This window comes from Tympanuchus pallidicinctus, unplaced genomic scaffold (genome assembly GCF_026119805.1).
Source record: "Tympanuchus pallidicinctus isolate F22 unplaced genomic scaffold, pur_lepc_1.0 scaffold17, whole genome shotgun sequence".
Taxonomy (NCBI): Eukaryota; Metazoa; Chordata; class Aves; order Galliformes; family Phasianidae; genus Tympanuchus; species Tympanuchus pallidicinctus.
Window position 1 is genome coordinate 13,748,736 of NW_026294690.1, and position 18,371 is coordinate 13,767,106.

General features: G+C 43.2%; 1 protein-coding gene across 25 annotated transcripts in view; it reads right to left on the reverse strand.

The window, feature by feature from the left end:
* The window catches only part of MAGI1 (membrane associated guanylate kinase, WW and PDZ domain containing 1), a 290,518-nt gene that overhangs the window by 25,773 nt on the left and 246,374 nt on the right, over positions 1 to 18,371 (reverse strand). For 13 of the 25 annotated variants that reach the window (XM_052678832.1, XM_052678827.1, XM_052678821.1 and 10 more), the window contains 2 exons: positions 11,557 to 11,588; positions 5,556 to 5,787 (listed from right to left, as the gene is read on the reverse strand). In XM_052678832.1, coding sequence (XP_052534792.1) covers positions 5,556 to 5,787; positions 11,557 to 11,588 — 264 coding nt within the window. The remainder of the gene's footprint in view (positions 1 to 5,555; positions 5,788 to 11,556; positions 11,589 to 18,371) is intronic. The other 12 variants (XM_052678843.1, XM_052678828.1, XM_052678842.1 and 9 more) reach the window with 1 other exon arrangement.

Here is an 18,371-nt window from a genome sequence, read left to right on the forward strand (position 1 = left end):
ATTTTACAGTTTTGCAAAGCTTAATGCATCTGCTTTCTTGTTAGTTCATTTCATTAACTTTGACTGTATGGATCATGTTAGGCTTGCATGCACATAATTGCTAAGGTTATAGCTCTATGGATAATTACATACCAACTTCTACATCTACTTGTGTCTGTGTACACGTGGATACATTATACACACACATATGAATTTATACATTTATGCATATGCATGCAGGCATATTTGAGACTCATTGTTTTGTCCTTAAAAATACATTTCTGCCAAACAAAAATCAACATCACGACACAGCAAGTTTTCCAAATGGAAATTTCTTTCTCTGACGTTAAATCAATTCTAAATGCATGGTGATGAACAATGAAATCAGTGTTTAATTAAGGGTGATTTTAACTAAACTTCTCCTATATAAAGTTTAGCAATTATCACGTTACATATAAAAAACATTCTGTTTGATATCAGCCTCAAGAAAGGATGGATTCAGAAATATCAGTATGAGCTTGCTTTAGTCACTAGCTCATTTGAGGCAGCAACACTTCCAGTGACTCACATCTTGGCAGCATGCAAGAGTTTTAAGGCCCAGATTCAGGAAAGTACATAAGGACACACTTGAAGTTACAAATGGAGAGTCTCGCTGGAGCTGCTGGAGAGTTTCAGTGCTGCAAATACCTGTGATTTTGCCATAAATCCCTTGAGATTCCCCATTTGCAGGAGAGCCCCACTTTCTAATCTATCTCACTACACAAAAATTAGGCCCCTCCTAATCAGACATCCTCTACATCTGTGTGCTCAGTGCACAGCTCTGAGTGCTGTCCCTCATTCATTCAATAGAGGAGCAAGGAGCCCTTCACTACTGCCATTAAGTCAGCTTGACCAGAAGGTGGCTGCAATTTCCTGTGAGCATTTCTTTTCTCTATATTGAAGTTAGAAAGTATCGAATGTTTGGTACCACTGTGCAAATATTTTTAATTCTATGTACTTGCTAGCAAGTGAATGCTACACACGGAGGTCGTACCTTGTTTGTATTATTTTAATTATATCTGGGGAGAGAAAATCCTACCAAATAAATCACGTGCCTGAAAATAAAATTCTAATATTAAAGATAAATTAGAATATTTTAAAAGCTTTAACAATTATCCATAGTGTTCTGCTTTGCTTTTAATTAAATGCTTAAGCCCTTCAAAGGGATTCATTAACACATCTGCAATTCAGATTAATTCGTTTTGTCACTGCTGTTTTGACAGATGGCCATATGTAAGATATGGTATTTTGCAAAGCAATCAGGCCACATGAGAAAAATTTGACAACAGATTGTGTTAATCTTTGAGGAAGTTTAATAATACGTTGAAAAATAAAAAGCATATTATAAAAATATATTTTCAATAAAGCAGTACAAGATTTCGGAACTGCAGCTCTCTCGTAAACTATTCAATTACTGTTTGTCTCACTGAGTGCTCTTCACGCATATCATTCCTGGGTCTTGGAACTGCTCCACGTTTTAAGCCGTCAGGGCTCATCCTTCCCTCTGATTCATGAGCACAGCTCCCATGGGCAGCAGCGAGTCACCCATCGAGAGGAGCTCAGGCAGCTGAAACTTTGCACCAGCAGAGACTGCATTTGTTCCCACCACTGAAAGATCTGTTTTCAAATTCTCTCACCACAAGGCTGGCTGTTCTTGAAAGCCTTAATCCTGCAAGCATTGCAACTCAGGGCCATACTGCAGCAGAGCATTTGAGCTCAGTCTTAGCCTTAAAGCATCCAAGTCCCATTCGGTTTACAGCTTAAAATTAAGCTTTGTTGGACAGCAGCCTGAGCCCTGAGCTCTTTGGAGGGCTGATCCCCCCACTTAGGGGAGCAGCGTGCGAAGGACCTTAAGGTTACAGTTCAATTTTGCTGCTGTTCAGCCAGAGCCCGGGCACAGTTGTGGAGCCATCACTTAGCTTCTCACTATTAATTCTAGCTTAATTTTTCTATTTTTCTTCTTCCTTTTATCTTTTTTTTTTTTTTTTTTTCCCTAGGCAGTATCTGCAGCTCTCCTCCACAGAATCTGAATGCTTCCTAATATTAAGATGCATCAGGAAAATTGAAAAATACACAGTTTTACAAAACTATGGGTTATTCAGCACTTTTCAACCAAATTCTGATCTGCCAGCATCTTCAGTGAGACAAGCCAGATAAGTCAAATACAGCTCTCTTCTATTAAACAGTGATTCAGAAAGAAGTCAAAGAAATGGAGAACGCGCTTTACCAATGCTGAAAAATTGAATGGCTGCCTGTGTGCTTTCCATGTCCACACCATTAACATTAATAACAGAGGGATGCACTCCCAGTCAAAAAGACAGCAGGTGGTTATTAGAGATCCAGAACTTTTTAGAAACATCCTGGAGAAAATGTATTCATGTGTTGAATTAAGCCTCTTTATATTATTATTTTTAGATGGAAAAAAAAAATTCTGGCTGAGTTGTGGCTAATGAATTGAGTTGTGGCTAATGAATTCATCTTTTTATGTAAACTGCACTCAAAAGCCTGCACTATGCTCTCTTTAGACTCCGATGGGACTAAATAAAACACTGAGTATGATGATCTAGTGCTCTGAAATTCTCTCTTCTCTATCTTCATCATGTATTTCAACACAGGATTGTTTCTGTTTCTCAGTACACTTGTTGGGGATTCAAAACAGCCTCTTGAAAGACCACTGTATTATTCCTTTCAGGCTTGTTGAAAATGCAAGGCAGTGAATCAACAGGCAGCAAGCCCTACATTAGTCAGCAAGGAGAGCCAACTGAGACTCATCCAAAGCCCCAGACAAAGGATGCATCAGCCAATCCCAGCATTGGCACAATGGTGGCATCCTCCTGCTATTCAACAGATGCTCTTTATCAGAAAAATTCAGAAATTCACACCTATCACCCAAATCAGGTGACATTAAGGGACAAGAGATGTCAATCTCAGCCTTAGAGCCAACGGGAATGGGTCCTCAAGCAAAGAACTATGACTGCCCCCCCAGAAGGCAAAGGAGGAGCTGGGTTTGAACCGAACTGCAGCTGGGTGAAAACACAAGGAACCACAAAGGCGGAGGAGACAGTGAAGCTGGAGGCCCAGGGAATGGTTTCTCCCAGAAACAGCTTGTGGTGCTCCCTGCAAGCGCTTGCTGGGAAGAGAATCTCCATGAGATAATTCACTTTTTTCACAGGACTGCCAATATTTGTCCACTTTTCATGCAGATCAGATACAGGGAAGAAAACACGATGGTTCGCCCCAAGCTCCTCAGAACGAGGAGATGTAGGGTTTCAGCTGTGAACCACAATCTCCACTGAGGAGACCGAGGAGTGGGGCGAAAGGTAAGGGCTTGCTGGGGGCTGGAGAAAGATTTGCCCCCGATCAATAAATGAAACATCAGTCATACTTTGGGATCAGACTACAAGAATAAATACAGTGCATCTATCAGCCTTGTTCACGTAGGCTATTGCCTTACTGTTTTCCTACACCTTCCATTTGGAGCAGCATCAGCACGAGGTGAGAGCACAGGCTAATCCCCAGGGAACAGGTTCCACTTCAGCTTAGAGGCTAAAACTCATTAGCTCTCCGAAGTTCCAGTGGCATGTGCAAGGAGATATGATATCATTGCACTTCTGACACTCTCACAAAGAAGAAATGGATGTATGAAAACAATAAATCTCCCAATATGCTTTCCTGGTAAGGAAATAGCAACAGGACAAAATTCTGGTAGCAAAGTATGGATGCCCAAACAGGTAGGTTTCATCTGGAAGAGAGGCAGGAGATATGAACTGAAGCAAAAGAGGAGGACTGACCTCACTACAAGGAGATGTTGGCCATGGAAAGATGCAAGAGGGAAGCTGCAGGGGCAGACCAGATCCAGCACAGCAAAAGGTTGAAGCAGAGAGGGACAGATGGGTGTGGGAAACCAGCAGGTCAAGAGATGAGGAACAGAATCTGGAAGGGTTCTGCCCACAAACAAGGACAAAACCTCTGTGAGATACTGGCAGAAATTTAGCACATGGTGCTGCAGAAGGACACTGAAGGTGACAGCTTGAATGTGCCTTTCAGGATTTCTCTGCCTCAGCCTAGGGATTTTATCAGGAAAGACAGACAGGAGTTAATGCTGCTAAGCTTATACTAATGACTAATTAGTAAGAGTTAAACTGTTAATTAGAAATTAGCGAAGTAGCTGCAGGGGTTCAGAGGCAATGCCTGTAGAGTGCCTATGGGAATGCAAGCTGAGCAAGAGTGATGCTGGTGCCATGAGATGGCCTCAGCCATCTAGGCAGGGCTAAGAGGGGCTCTGCCCACAGCTCTGTGGGGCTGAAAACCCTATCCCTATTCTTTCTGCTCATTTTCAACATTTCATTGAGACACGCATACAAGTTCAGTCCCAGCACTTCTCTGTAGACCAGCACAGCCAGCCCAAGAGGCTTCACAGTCAGGAGTGCAACTAACCCCTGGAGAGGGAAAGCAAGCAAAGCACAGAAGCTAAGACACCTACAAAGTGCATGGCTGAGATACTCAGTATGAAGAGATGCACCTTCAGCCAAGAAATCATGACTCACCGTTCAATGTTTCCAGGACATATAAGATCTACAAGTGATTCATTTAGTCAAAAAAAAAAACAAAAAAACAACAGTTCTACCATTTTTCATTCTGGCGTAGCGTTCATTTCAGATCATTTCTACCAATTTCCAGTTAGCAGAATCAAAGTAAACTCTTACAGTATCAAGATTTTGAATCTGTCTTTACAGTAACTACAGAAACTAATGCCTTGGAAATGAACCTAAAACTTGAAACGCCTTGGAAATGAACCTAAAACCTTGGAAATGAACCTAAAACTCTTTTAACTCTTTCTTTAAGAATTTGTTGCAGATTTGATCATCTTCAGCAGTGCAATTAAAGCAAAGCCATAACGTTTATTTTGTTTGCAGAGAAGAAACTGATTGAAACCATATTTATAGCCTTGGAGAAGAGTCAAAGTCCTTCTGAACTATTAGCCAAGTATGCAGATTATTAATTGCCATAAAAGCCACTTACAATATGCATTTGATATCTGCATTGTTAACAGCGTCTGCTTTGGTCAAAGTAAAATAGCTTAGCTGGATTTTCTCCTCCCTAGAGTGAGACTGGAAAGCATCTGATATGTATTTCAGCAAACTAAATACTTCCCTTCCTCACTGAAATTCCTTTGCGTATCAGTCACTGAGACAACCTCAAAAAAGATTTCAAGATCTGGCTAATAAACTTGGAAATTTTCCTTCAGCTTAATTTACAAGCAAGAAAAAGAAAAAAAAGGGGAAAATAAAAAAAAGCAGTCTTTCATTTTAATAGGATGCTTGGTATTAAGGTTTGGTCTAAGCACCTCTCTCTGGAGATGATCGAAGTTCATTCCTCACCAGAAATGAAAAAGCCCCTCCAGCAGGCAGGCACTGCTGGCAGACAGATTAACACCCCGAAGCCTTCTATTTGCAATACAGATCTAAAAGACGCAGCTCTTTGCAAAGAAAATATAGAGAGCGCAGCTGCCGTAGCCGTAGCCTTAGCAACCACACCTGTTTCATACTCACGTCGGCTTTCATACATGCTCCTGGACTGGGCCCAGATTTTGAACGGATCTGGCTTTTTCTGCCCAGAAGCGTCGGGTTGGTCGGCAGCCGGCGGCTCGGCGGCAGGGTACTCGGGCAGCACCTGTGTGCTGTGAGCCGGGGACGCGGTGTGCCCGCTGCGGTGGCTGGAGACGCTGTGCTGAGAACTGTTTTGGCTGTCTTTCCTTTCAAGTGGTTGCTGTAAGGAAGAAAGCGAGCGGAAAGAGAGAGAGAACAGACGGTTATTGGTCTTTGAGTGGGTGTTTTCCATCAATTTTTCTCCTTTCTTTGATCAGGCTTTCTGCGTGCACGTAAGTAAATATATAAATCACAGTTTTGCTGCCACCAGTTAATGCTGGGTACAATTAAATTCCCCAGTGACACATTTTGATAGACTGACAGAAAGAGATATGCAAAACAAAGTCATTTATCATTAAAAAAACATGCAGTTCTCCATCTTGCACATGAACCAAACTTCAATCTCATTCTAGGCTACGAGTTTCAGTGCACTTATGTCTTCCTACGTAAGTCAGAAAAACTCAACCACCTTCTACTTGGATCACATTAAAGTCTGACTTGAGCCTGCAAGTAAACAGAAATACAACCACATTTCACTGTGAGAACTTGAGCAGCTTCCTGCAACAGATCCAGGCACAGTCCTTACTATGAGAAACACCTCCCTAGCAGCCACCACGTTGCAAAGGGGTTAACAGCACAGTGCCAATTTTGTGTCTGCTTCCCAGAGCATCCAGAAGATTACAGCAGACCTTCACAAACATGAAAACATCTACTTTCAGTTTGATTTCTTTGTTTTAATTGAGCACATTAAGAGAGGAGAAAATACGTGCCCCTATTCATTGAAGCTTATTGAAAAGCAGTACCTCAAGAACTCTGTCTGCTCAATATTTAGCTAAGCAGGGTAAATAATTCTTAAATTTTGCAACAGTGTGCTCAAATGAAGCACAGATCACATTTGCATTACAGAGAAAGACATACAGTTCAGTGGGCATGGTGGTGATGTGCTGGTGGTTGGACTAGGTGACTTCAGTGGTCTTTTCCAACCTTAATGATTCTATGATTTGTACTACTCAGTATACAGGGAAGTCCTCTCCCATAAAAAGCTCCCCAAAGGCTTTTCAATGGAGATGACCTTGGCACCAAGGCTGAGTCCCACCTGCTCCAGCACAGGAACTAAGAGTGTTGTTCTTAGAGCACCCACGATTTCCTGGTCAAAAGGAGTCAACCAGAAAAAATAAAACCTCCTGGTGACTGAAAACACTGCAACAGAAGTCTCAGCTTTGAGAGACGCTGCCAAAGCAAACCCAGATGGGACAGGGAGCAGAGCAGAGCAGGATGGGGGGCTGAGTGCACAGGGGTGTGGAGACTCCTTCCTTTGCTCCCTATGCAAAACCTCAGGTGGCCAATGCTCCACCACAGTGGGGGTAAACTGATTACTGAGGAGAAACCATACCAGCATATCGTATCACCATACCAGCATGCCCTTCTCTGAGTCTTAACAATAATTTTTCTGGTTTTCAAACTGCACATATTTTTGGGAAAAAAAAAAAAAAAAAAAAAAAAAAAAAAAAAAAAAAAAAAAGCTCCAGCAGCCCAAATGGTTTTGACATTGTAGCCTCACATTCACATTGCTGTTCCACCACCAGCACTTTTTTAAATGTTATCTCAATTGACTAGAATGTGAAAATGCCTTTGTCCTTTAAAGTAATTTTGAACAAAGCATGCCTGCTGTGATTACTCATCCACAGACTTTCAAATACAAATATCTGAACCAATTTCAAACATTTTTAGCTTTTTAAGTGGTAAAAGAAGCTAATTCACATGCAGCCCTTCAGTCTTTGAATGCAGCAGTTTAAAAGTCTATGCTGCAGATAGTCACTCCTTTGTAATTTTTAAAAAAGGGAACACAAAAACAAACAAACAAACAAAAGAAAAAACCCAACCCACATTACAACTCTCAATCCAGCCATCTGGATTGTTTTGTTTGTTTGACCAAACATCTACACTAACTAAAAGCATCCTGTGAAACTTCAGGCCAATTTCCCTGGAAATTGCTGGTTCACAGAACCTGGAATATGGGGACTAAGATGGGAAGCTTCATTCAACCACTGGGGAAATCTTGAGAACTCTCTGAAAACTTTCTGATTTAAAGAGAAACAAAGTTGGAACTTGCAAGAGCACTCTTGCTTTATGATATCGAAGGCCTAAATATTGAACAAACTATGAATCCTGTTTTCTATTTGGGTTGCACATGGAAGTGTCAGCACATCTCAAGCAAAACCACCTCCAATTAAACTAGAGTTGCAACTGCAAATACACATTTTGCAAGAATCAGGGGAAAACTTCTTCAGAGGGTCTGTTGTTTTTCCCAACAATAACATCTTTAGAAAGGCTGAAATGTTACAGTTTGGGAGCTGAAGAAGACAAGAAAAGGGGCACTGAACTGCCCAAGGCAGCAAGAGCACCCATGCCTGACTTTGTGGAGTCCATGGTCTTCTCTAGAGCTATAGATAAGAATAAATAGCTCGAAAAAAAAATTTTTCTTGACTAAAACTGGCTGGAAATGAAGACCAGAATGACAACCTCGGGTCCACTTAGGCAGACTGCACACTGGTGCTGGGAAAAACCAATTACTTTGCTTTTGTATAAGAGCCAGGACTGAAAAATTGGAAGGCTGGAGCTCTCATGCTCTATGGCAAGCCCCAGGTCTGAGAATGGAATTTAGGGATGCGTGTGCTGTCAGCTTCCCTTTGGCTATGCTGAAAGTTTGCAGCGTTGATCCTACAAAATGTAAGTTGGGTAAGATACAGAAAATATAGAGGTGGCTGTAGGTGGTGATGTGTTGAGTAGAGAAACCTGCAGCACAACTGAACACCTCAGGTTGTGGCACCTGGGTCCCAGGCTTAAAACTGCAAGAAGGGAGACCTGCTGAGGTTTGCTCATGTAGGGAAAAAAAAAAAAAAAGGGTTTTCAATGGATTGGGAAGCATCACACACATGTATGCTGTGAGCCAGTTTCTCCTCCAAAAACAGGACAACAAGCAGAGCCCCAAGTACTGCCTATCCAGCCAAAACACGTGGCATGTCTCTTGTCAGGGACAGGTTGTGCATAGGAACTGCATTTCAGCTCACCACTCAGCTATGCTGACAATGTGCTTATTTAGACGCAAAAGAAAAGCAAGATGTCGGGAAGAACATGGCACTTTCTCTTCATGCAGTGATGTCGTCTTCTAACGATCGAGCTGGGGAGTTTTGTGCTGTTTGGGAAAGCTGGTGCTGGCGGTAGTGACAGCAAGCAGAGTTGGGAATGAGAATCTTTGCCCCCTGGTGGAGTATTTTGATGCAAGCAACCGAAAAAAAAAAAGGGGGAAAGAACAGAAAAGTTTGTTTTCATCTACGTTATAGTAGGATAATTGCAGGGGAAATTGCTACACAAAGGGAACTTGTTCACTGAAAATGTATACCCACAGGCAGTCAATACAAAAACACTGTCTATTTGCATTTAAAGAAGAATCAATGGGAACTGAACACAAAGAAGCAGCACAGGGAGCTGCTGCGGATACAGCCTTGGGCGCAGCATAGGTGGGAGGAAGGACATGAAGTGCCCAGTCCCTTGTTGGGCTGCAACTTCAAGTTCTGAAGAGCTGGCACTGAACATTAAAAAAAATACAAATCATTCGGCTCTTTCACCAACATTAAAAACCTCTCTCAGAAGCTAAGAAACACAGCCAAGCTCATCAAAAGATGCACAGGCTGAAAAATAAAGCCCAGGAAAACTCAGCTCAAGGTAGAAAACAATTCCCAGACCTTGCCACAGCTCCGGCATGAACAAAGACACCTCCTCCATGCCGGGATGTACCCAAAGCCTGAAGTCAGCCCTGGGGGAATATGGGAATGGGGCCGGCAGCTAAAAATAGTGGTCGGTGGAAAAAGAGACAGCTGCTAGCAGTGAGTTGGGAGTGTGTCGGGACTTTGGGAGAGGGTGGGGGTATAATGAGAGCAGACTTAGCACTGAGCCGGGAGGAGCAGAGGACAGAGAGCTCGTGCCAAACCCATCCCAGCAGGGAGTATTGTGATGGGATTGGATGGGATAGGATGGGAACAAAAATGTGCAATGCAGCAGCACAGTGGTGCAGCGGTGCACATCGTTGCTGCTAATTGTCGATGCAAATGATCTGGTAACGCAGGCAGCAAGAATGGGAGGATCTGCTTCTTGTGCATCCTGTGCTTCCAAGACCACAGTATCACCTGGGGCTATAGTAGAATTTACTGGAGGGAGCTTAAAGCAAGGTAGTAGGTGAAGAGAAGTGCACAAGGGGCTGCTCCCTAGGGCTGACCAGCTCCTCCAAGCAGACAGGAGGAGGCAATCTACTACTGCCTGCAGACAGGTGTAGCCCTGCAGCCTCTTTGTTCCCCAGGCAGGATTACAAGGGTTCAGCTGCTGCTTGGACTCAGGGTTTACTCTGTCTCCGAACAAATGTGGGCAGAACCCAGGGCTCAGCTGGCACAGCAGCCAGACTTGGAACTGAGCGCAGCAATTCCTGCTCTGACAGGGGGAAAATGTACGGGCAGGAGCAGAAACGTGCCAGACATGGACGTATTCTACACGCTGGCTTCTGTTTTACCAAAGGCTGAATTAATCCCTGCATATGACATAGAAGCAAATGCCCAGGGTCTGACATGCCTGAGCCCTGTGAGGGAGCGCACCCCGCACTCTGCCTCCCCACATTTAATGCAAGCTGACAGCAGTATAGGCCTGCCCTCACGTGACTGTAATCAGCGCTGTCCTAAGCCATCAGAATCACATTAATTATTGCAGGGCTTTCTTTGGGGAAGAACAGAGAATTCGTATTGTAAGCAGGAGCCTCCCGCTCAGCCCCTTAGCGAAGCTCTTGCTCGAGTTGCAGCACTACGGCCAGCGCCCGGCTCCAGGGATGGACTCTGATCCTCCTGGCCCCTTCCAGCTCAGGGTATTCTATGATTCTATGAAATGAACGTCCTCCTATTTCTTTGGTGCTGGATACAGGGTTTGGTGCCCATCAAGGTGTGTGGGTGAAGTTTGGCACCATCTTACAGCACAGCAAAAACCTCTCCTGCACTCTGCTTCCCCAAAAGCTACTGGGAGAGAAAAGCCCGTTTTTACCCATCATCAGAAAATTCAAAACTTTCAAGCTCAAGTATTTCATTTCCTTTAAAATACGAGATTTCTTTCTGTTGCATTTAAACAGCATATTAATATCTTCCACAATATCATGCTCGGAGCTTTAATGACACTTTAGATCACAGCTTGCATACTATTAGCTAACATGTCACCCAGCGAACAGCTTTACATGGAAATAAGATCAGAAGGGATAAGAAATGGATAAGAAAACACCCTTTTTTTTTTTTTCTTTCTACTTTTTAGTAAGGAAACTCACACCTGCAGCACAATCCTGCTCAGTAGGAAAATGCCTGCAGAGCAAGCGTTCAGGCTCTATTCACACGAAGCTGCACACACGCTCTGCTGGGGCTTTGTCTCTCCCGACACAGCGCACACTGCTACATTCTGCCAGTAATCCAGCTGAGGGCATCCAGAAAAACTCGGGGAGTTAATGGGAAAGGTTGGTGCATACAAACACCCAACAGAAACTGCTATCTGGCACAAAGGTGGAGCTTCTCAGTTTTCAAAAGGAAACAATAGCCTTTTTTTTTTTTTAATTTTTTTTTTTTTTATGGTAAGTTAAACAGGAGAGGCTCATCAGCCAGGAAAGGGGATCTGCAAACCTGAGGCTTTATTTGCAAACTGAGTTGCATTCCTCTCCTATCTTCCCATGCAGTGTGAGCCGTGCAAGGTAACCACGGCTGCAAGAGAACAACAACTTAAAATAATCAAAACCCACAAAGAAAAGCAGCCCAACTCATCCCTCCTCCACCCACACGGACAGACACACATAGCAGTGAGGAGTGCTTACCGACTTTGGGCTCTTCTTTGGGACCGGCAGTCCTGAAAAATGGCAACAAGGGAAAAACAAACATTAGCATCTATCCGTTACCTTCTTGTACAGACCAAAAAAAAAATAAAACCACCACAAAACCCGCCTAGGTGTTTCATCCGAACGCAGCCATCTGCAGAGTTATGTCAGCTTTCGCTCTCGCGTCGGAGTTACCAGTCTGTTCATATCGAATCAAAGCCCGAGGAGAGGGGGAGCGAGCGCGGCGGCGGGGGCGCGGGGGGAGAGCTCGCTCCGCATTAGCGATGCTGACTTGTGCCGCAGCCGCCGGGAGGCTGGAGAGGAACCCAGAGCCCCAGCACAGTCCCAGGCGCTCCCCCAGCTGCCGGCAGCCTGCGCTCCCAATTAAGCTGAGGATGTTTCCTTTTGACGCGATCCGTTTGTCAATTGCACCGGGCCAATCACAGCATTGCAGGGGGAACAGGTTGGTTTTTTAAAAAGTATTTTGCTAGAAATAGATTTTTTTCCTTTTTTTTTTTTTTTTTTCTTCAATAAGGGAAATGTGCATTGAGCCGGGAGGCGAGGCGAAACAAAAGCATGCAGAGGAGTGAGCTTTTATCCCTAAAAGCGTGAATGCTGTGGAGAAAACACGTTTCCTTCCTGCCCATCCCGAGTATAAATGTTTGAAGGCACAGGTTTTATCTGCCGGCTGTGATTTCAGAGCGTGAAAGCAGCACTGTGAGTCCTAACCTCAGGAGGATGCTGGGGGGGGACTCGCACAGGTCACATCCATGCAAAGGGAGAAGGTTTTTTCAAGGAGAGTTTTGCATTTTGGAGCAGCCTGTGACAAGTGTGAGCCAAGGGAGAACTCAAGTGGGATTTCTACCAACTACTTCTGCATGGCTCCGTTCCCAGCAAAGCAGACATTTCTCGGGGCAGTTTGCCTACAGCACAGAACAAGCTGCCCCCTGAGTGGGCTGCAAATCCTCCCCCTCTCCTGTGCTGCTGGAAAGGAGGGGAAACCCTGCTTTGCTCTGCACAGCACTCCAGAAAACAACCATAAACCAAAACACAGATTACCCTCTACACTAAGTGCTCAGCAATTCAAACGTTTGAAATCTGCTTTTGTCTTTAGGATGTGATTTATGTGGCATTTATGCTGCATTATGTTTACTACTTCATGCATTTTGTCTGTGCTAAGAACCATGCCCTCATCTAACTTCTGCATGGAGAATAAAATAAGTGATGCAAGCCAATTACAAATGTGTCTTGAAAGAAGCTCATTTTAAGGTAATTAGGGAAATGCTAGTTCTGAACTGGGAAGTTCCAGAATTAAAAATGAAAAAGAGAGCTCACTTTGCTACCTGCTCACAGACAGCAATGAAAACTGAGTATTCCAAATGAAACACTTGCCATTTTTGAGGAATATCTGCACTCCATACATCACTCTGGTGCATTTCCAGGCAGAAGCAAATACCCCTCCAGGCAGTGATTGATCGAGGGGCAGCAAAACATCAAAACTGCCTGAACTAAACAACTAAGGCTGCAGCTTAATTTCTGCTGACAGTGATTGTGCTTGCATAACGGGCTTTAAAAAGTAAAGCCCTAATTTTTAACAGGCATCATTTATCATAGACATAAGAACAGAGATAGAAATTCTCCCTCTCCCTCCTTCCACATGCATGCACACACGTTTACTCTCCCCTTCCAAGAGATGCTCTTTCCTATTAAATCAATAGGTAGAACAGATCTCTATGCATGCGTGCATCCTTGGCTGACCAACATGAGCCTGAAGAAGTACTACAGCAATTTAAATGCTCATTGCAAAAAATAAAGCTGAGATGCAGCTGGGCTGTCGGTTCAAATTGTACCAAAATTTACTGCGTTACAGCATAACCACTAGATGTTAAAATTTACTAAGTATGAACTACTGAGCAAACCTTTCCTTCAGAGTTTGTCATTAATTTCAGCTGTCCCAATGCCAAAGAGATGGGAAGCGGTTGAAAAATGACAGAAAATGCACACAAGGCCATTGTGCACTGGGTACTTTGGAGGCCGATGAATCTCACAGTGTCACTGCAAAACAAGCAGTAAATGATTTTTTACCAAAATATGTGACTGCAAAGCATGTTCACAAACGCTGCCAGTTTTTCACGGGACAAGCTTCCCATGCCAGGGGAATAACCTGCCTCTGCATTTCCCTGTGTTTTAGTTATTTATTCACCTAATTAGGGACTGATTCCAAACCCCCAGCTCTTGACACAGCAGGCCAAATGAGCCAGTGATAGACATAATTGTAGTTTTCATGCTTAGATGATGGAAGGGATGCGGTATTTAACAGCAAGGAACACAAAGCTTGCATAGGTTCTAATTCCTGGGTGTGCCACTAGCAAGAAACCATCAAGCTTTTCCAAAAAGTTTATGGCAGAAATAAGTGCCCACAGCTCTGAATTCAAATATGAATTACATTTCTCATTCTACTACATTAACCACGTCCCATCATGGTTAATGCATCAGGCACTGCTCATGCCACGCAATGCCTGGCTTGCCCATCCTCCCTGTTCTCTCCTGAAAGCTTTCAGGAGGTAAATGGGCCACATGCAGACACCCACTTTGCTTCTCTTTCGCATTTCCTAGTTTTCTGGTGGTCACAGTGATAACATTCCCATCCCTTGTGCCAAAGAGAAGCCACAAGGCTTTGCTGCTGCTCCTCAAAACTGATAACGGAGCAGTAAGAGTTGATATCAACACTGTTTGTAATGCAGTTCTGGGATTTAAGCCATAAAGATGTCTATCACCTGAAATGCAGCTCCTAATCTTGGGGGTTTTTGGAGGTGCATATGATAGAAGATGGAAGGTAGAGCCACCGAAGAGGCTCCTGTCATCATAGAGTTAACTGTGTTTTAAAACAAACTGGCACATCTGGTAAACAATGTCAATATGACCTAAACCCCCATGAATGGTCTCATTGTAGCTACTTACAAAATGTGAGTGGAATTAAATTAATTAGAAAACACAAATTAGTCTCCTCTAAATAACAATGTAATAAAGCAACTGCTTAATGAAAAATACCAGTGATCAGTGAGCAATCCACAAGCACAAAAAAACCTCACAGGCTCATCAGTAAGGGAAGAAAGGCTTCATACAAGGTTAGTCAAAAATGAGTCAGAGGCAAGGATCTAAATTAAACTAATTATCGCAGAGATTATTACATTTATCTTAACAAAAACCTCTCTCTTTTTTCCCCAGCACTCCCTAAAGCTCTATGTACAGCTGGCTGCATCCATCTGCTCAACTTTGTTTTGTAATACAGGGAGAAAATGCAAATCCTTACGCAAGTTCTGCATCATGACTTCAGCACTCTTAATGCCCATTAGGAGCAGTTCTTCTCCTGCAGTAAAACTTTTGATGCAGGAAGCTGTAGGTACCCCAGCCCGACCTGTGAGGGGATCATGTTAAAACCCAAGGACAAAACTGGAAATCGCCCCACATATTGCTGCCTGTTACACGTGGCAGGCCTCGATTTTTACAGGAATATTTTCTCCAACCCTTTGACTTCATGCAACCAAAATAACACAGGAAGACCACAATACAGGGGAAATTCTGTTCCACTGAACGTATACAGAATACGCTGCCTAACTACAAATCTGCACCATAACCTGGGCTGGATTTGGCTGACAGTTCTCAGAAGACCAGGGGCACTCAAATATTTCCCAGAGGGACACCAGACGCATCACACCTCGTCCCACAGCCACACATGATAGGGATCAAAAACGGATCAAAACGATCAAAGGCAGAGTCTGAAGAAAGACACCCAGTCCTCCCATCTGAATGCCTTGGTCACATGAAGGTCAGATGGCAAGAATAGCTCTCCCTCTAACACAGACATATATATATGTACATATAAATATATTACAGCAAGGTTTCAGCTGAAATTGAAACAGTTCAATGCCAGTTTGCACAATCCACCACAGGACAAAAGTGCCTGAAATTGCTAAAAGCCCATCCAGAAGGAAGGCATCTTTACTGCTTACAATGTCAACTGCTACTGAAAAACATTTTTTTTGTTTTGGGGTGCTTTTGTATGCAGAGGAAACCAATAACTGAGATGAGATCTTCACTTCCAATGATCACTTAACATTTCCACTCAGGGCACTCTGTGGTCCATCTGCGTGCAACAACAAAAGAGTCATTGGTGAGCCCAGGCATAAAGGTCACTTGTTTGGTTTTGCAATTATGTGTGAAGCCCAGAATGCACAACAGCTGAAAATTAGGGGGAGAAGAATCAAAACACAAGGAACGGAACATTTCAGACTGTGTCATAAAGGTTAACAATTACAGAGAAAATGTTTCTGCCTGGGAAAGAAAACCAACACAAGTTTTCTAAATGGTACTGCTTACACTGCACTGAATAAAAGCCAAAGGCTGTATCAAGGAAAGGAGACACTCTGAAAGATGAGGGGTGAAGTACTGGAGCCAGAGAGTACACAGGCACACAACTGGCACTGCACATCGATTGCATTTTCCTACAAGAAAAACAAGGAACTCTAAATAATTAACTCTAATGGCCATTAGTGCTGCAGGGGGGCAACGAAGGGGGGGCTGGTGGTGACAAAGCAATCCTCTTCGTTTTGTATAACCCACCGGCGAGGAATTTTTAACAAAGGACAAATATTATCTGACAAAAAATAGATGGAAGTCGATCTTTTCCAGACTGAAGAGCACACCAGAGTAAGTGGCAGCAGGAGACACAAGTCTGCACACAGTCAGAAGGAGCACCACCAAAAAAAGAACGACCAGAAAGAGAAGACCTTCCTTGTCCCTGCCCATCACCTTCATCTGCAGGAGTGTCACTGCACAAGCAAAACTTAGCTCTGCAATGCAACTTCAACTGAAAGAATAATGCACATGGGAGGAATGTAGCCCTGCCATAAATCAAGATTGGTAGCTACCAAATAATGTGAAAATTGCCACGTTTCTCATTCTCATGCTAATGCTATGTGCTAATGCTAATAGAGTGGTGTTTTCAAGAGACCATCTCAAGCTTTCTTAACCCACTGGCACTGGCAAAAAACATAATGAAACACAGTACATTATCATCAAGAGTTTCAGTTCTAGGTGCTTTAAAGATACTTGATTGTGTCAACCCCAATTACTCATTCTCAGCCAGGATGCCACACAATTCCTCACAATCCCAAATTCAGTCACATTTCAGCATCTCAAACCAGAAGTGATCCTAGAAGCGATAAAGAAGATATAGGCCAATAAAATGCTATTTAATTACTACAAATATATAAATTTAACTATGTTGTAAGAAACATATGGCAAATCCAAGGCAGTAAGATAATAAAGCAATTGAGAACTAGCATGACCCTCATCCACCTAGCTAATGGTTGGAACCACATCAATCATTGTTATGCCTTTATTTATGAAGTTCATTAAAAGAAGAGCTTTTCCTAAAGCTCAAGCTGTTGGAGCTGTTTGTTTGAATGAAAATTTTGGTTATTATTTAAACAAATACATACACATCAGATTTCTTAAACCTCAGGAATCTGAGAAGGTGAATATCAGAATTGGAAAGCAATTAGAACACCTTACGTCCTTTGCACACGTATGTATGTATGCATGTGAACGCCTGTATTAGGTATATTTCTAAAGCATTTTCATGTACATAAACATAAATACGTGGCTATGCATGAAGACACCTACCCTTTCTCAGCAGCACCCAAACCCATGAGTTGCATGCTTTACTTCTGGAGCACACCATGATTCTTCGCTCAAAGAATCTATTATTTCTCTGAGGTTAAGTGAAACAAAACAGGGGTTCCACTTCTGGCTTGGAGAGACTTGCTCCCAAACTCCACCTCCTCAGCTGGCTGTCCCATGGCACAGCCATGCAGGTCCCCAGGGGAGGTGGCACCTGATGGGCTATCTCAGGGGTCCCTCCATGCACAGCATGGAGCAGGCCACTAGAGGAAAAATCATACTTTGCTGCTGTCACATCTGTATTTATCTGTATTTATCCTGGTCAAAACTGCTTGGTTTATGGTTGATTCTATTATTTCGTATTTGGAGATCGTCCTGCACAAAGGGGATGCACGCAAATAAGGCCCTCCTGCCATTAGTTTGCTGTTGATATTAATAAGTAGCATCCCATAACAATATGCTAATATTTACAGAATGCTTAGCCAGATTCAGCCCTGGGGCGTGCACAGGCACACCACACACTGAGACAGAAGATCTTTACGACAGGGATCTGCACGTGCTTTCAAAAAACATAACTTTATCAATTTAGAGTAGGGTTTTCTAGCAAAATCAATCAGCAGCTCACTGTAATTCCAAGTATGTAACTGTGCATCTCAGGAACTCAGCTTTGAGGATCAGGATGGAGTCAAAACTTCCACCTGCAACATCCCTACCAACATGACCTTCCTGGTCATGGGACTACCATCCCCAGCTGCACCATCATCCAAAGTTCAGCCTTCTTGACCCAACCTACCTGCACTACCTGCCCTGCTGGCTCCCCATGTACAGCTTGAGGTACATTGCAGGTTTGTTAGCACAAAAGGCACTGTTTTAACACTCTTAGCTCTCAGCACCATCAAAAAGGGGAGAACACCAGACCAAGGAAAAAGAAATATGGAATGAAGAAACAGCAAATCCTGATGGAGATTGCAAAATAAATAAATAAATAAATTTAGAATAGGATTGGAGACATGAGGACATACATTTAAAAACAATCTGTCTCAGAACAAAACCATCTACTAGTGCATTATAAAACCATCCTTCTTCTTCAATTTTGCCCACCTGCTATTGCTTCTAATGTGTTTAATTAC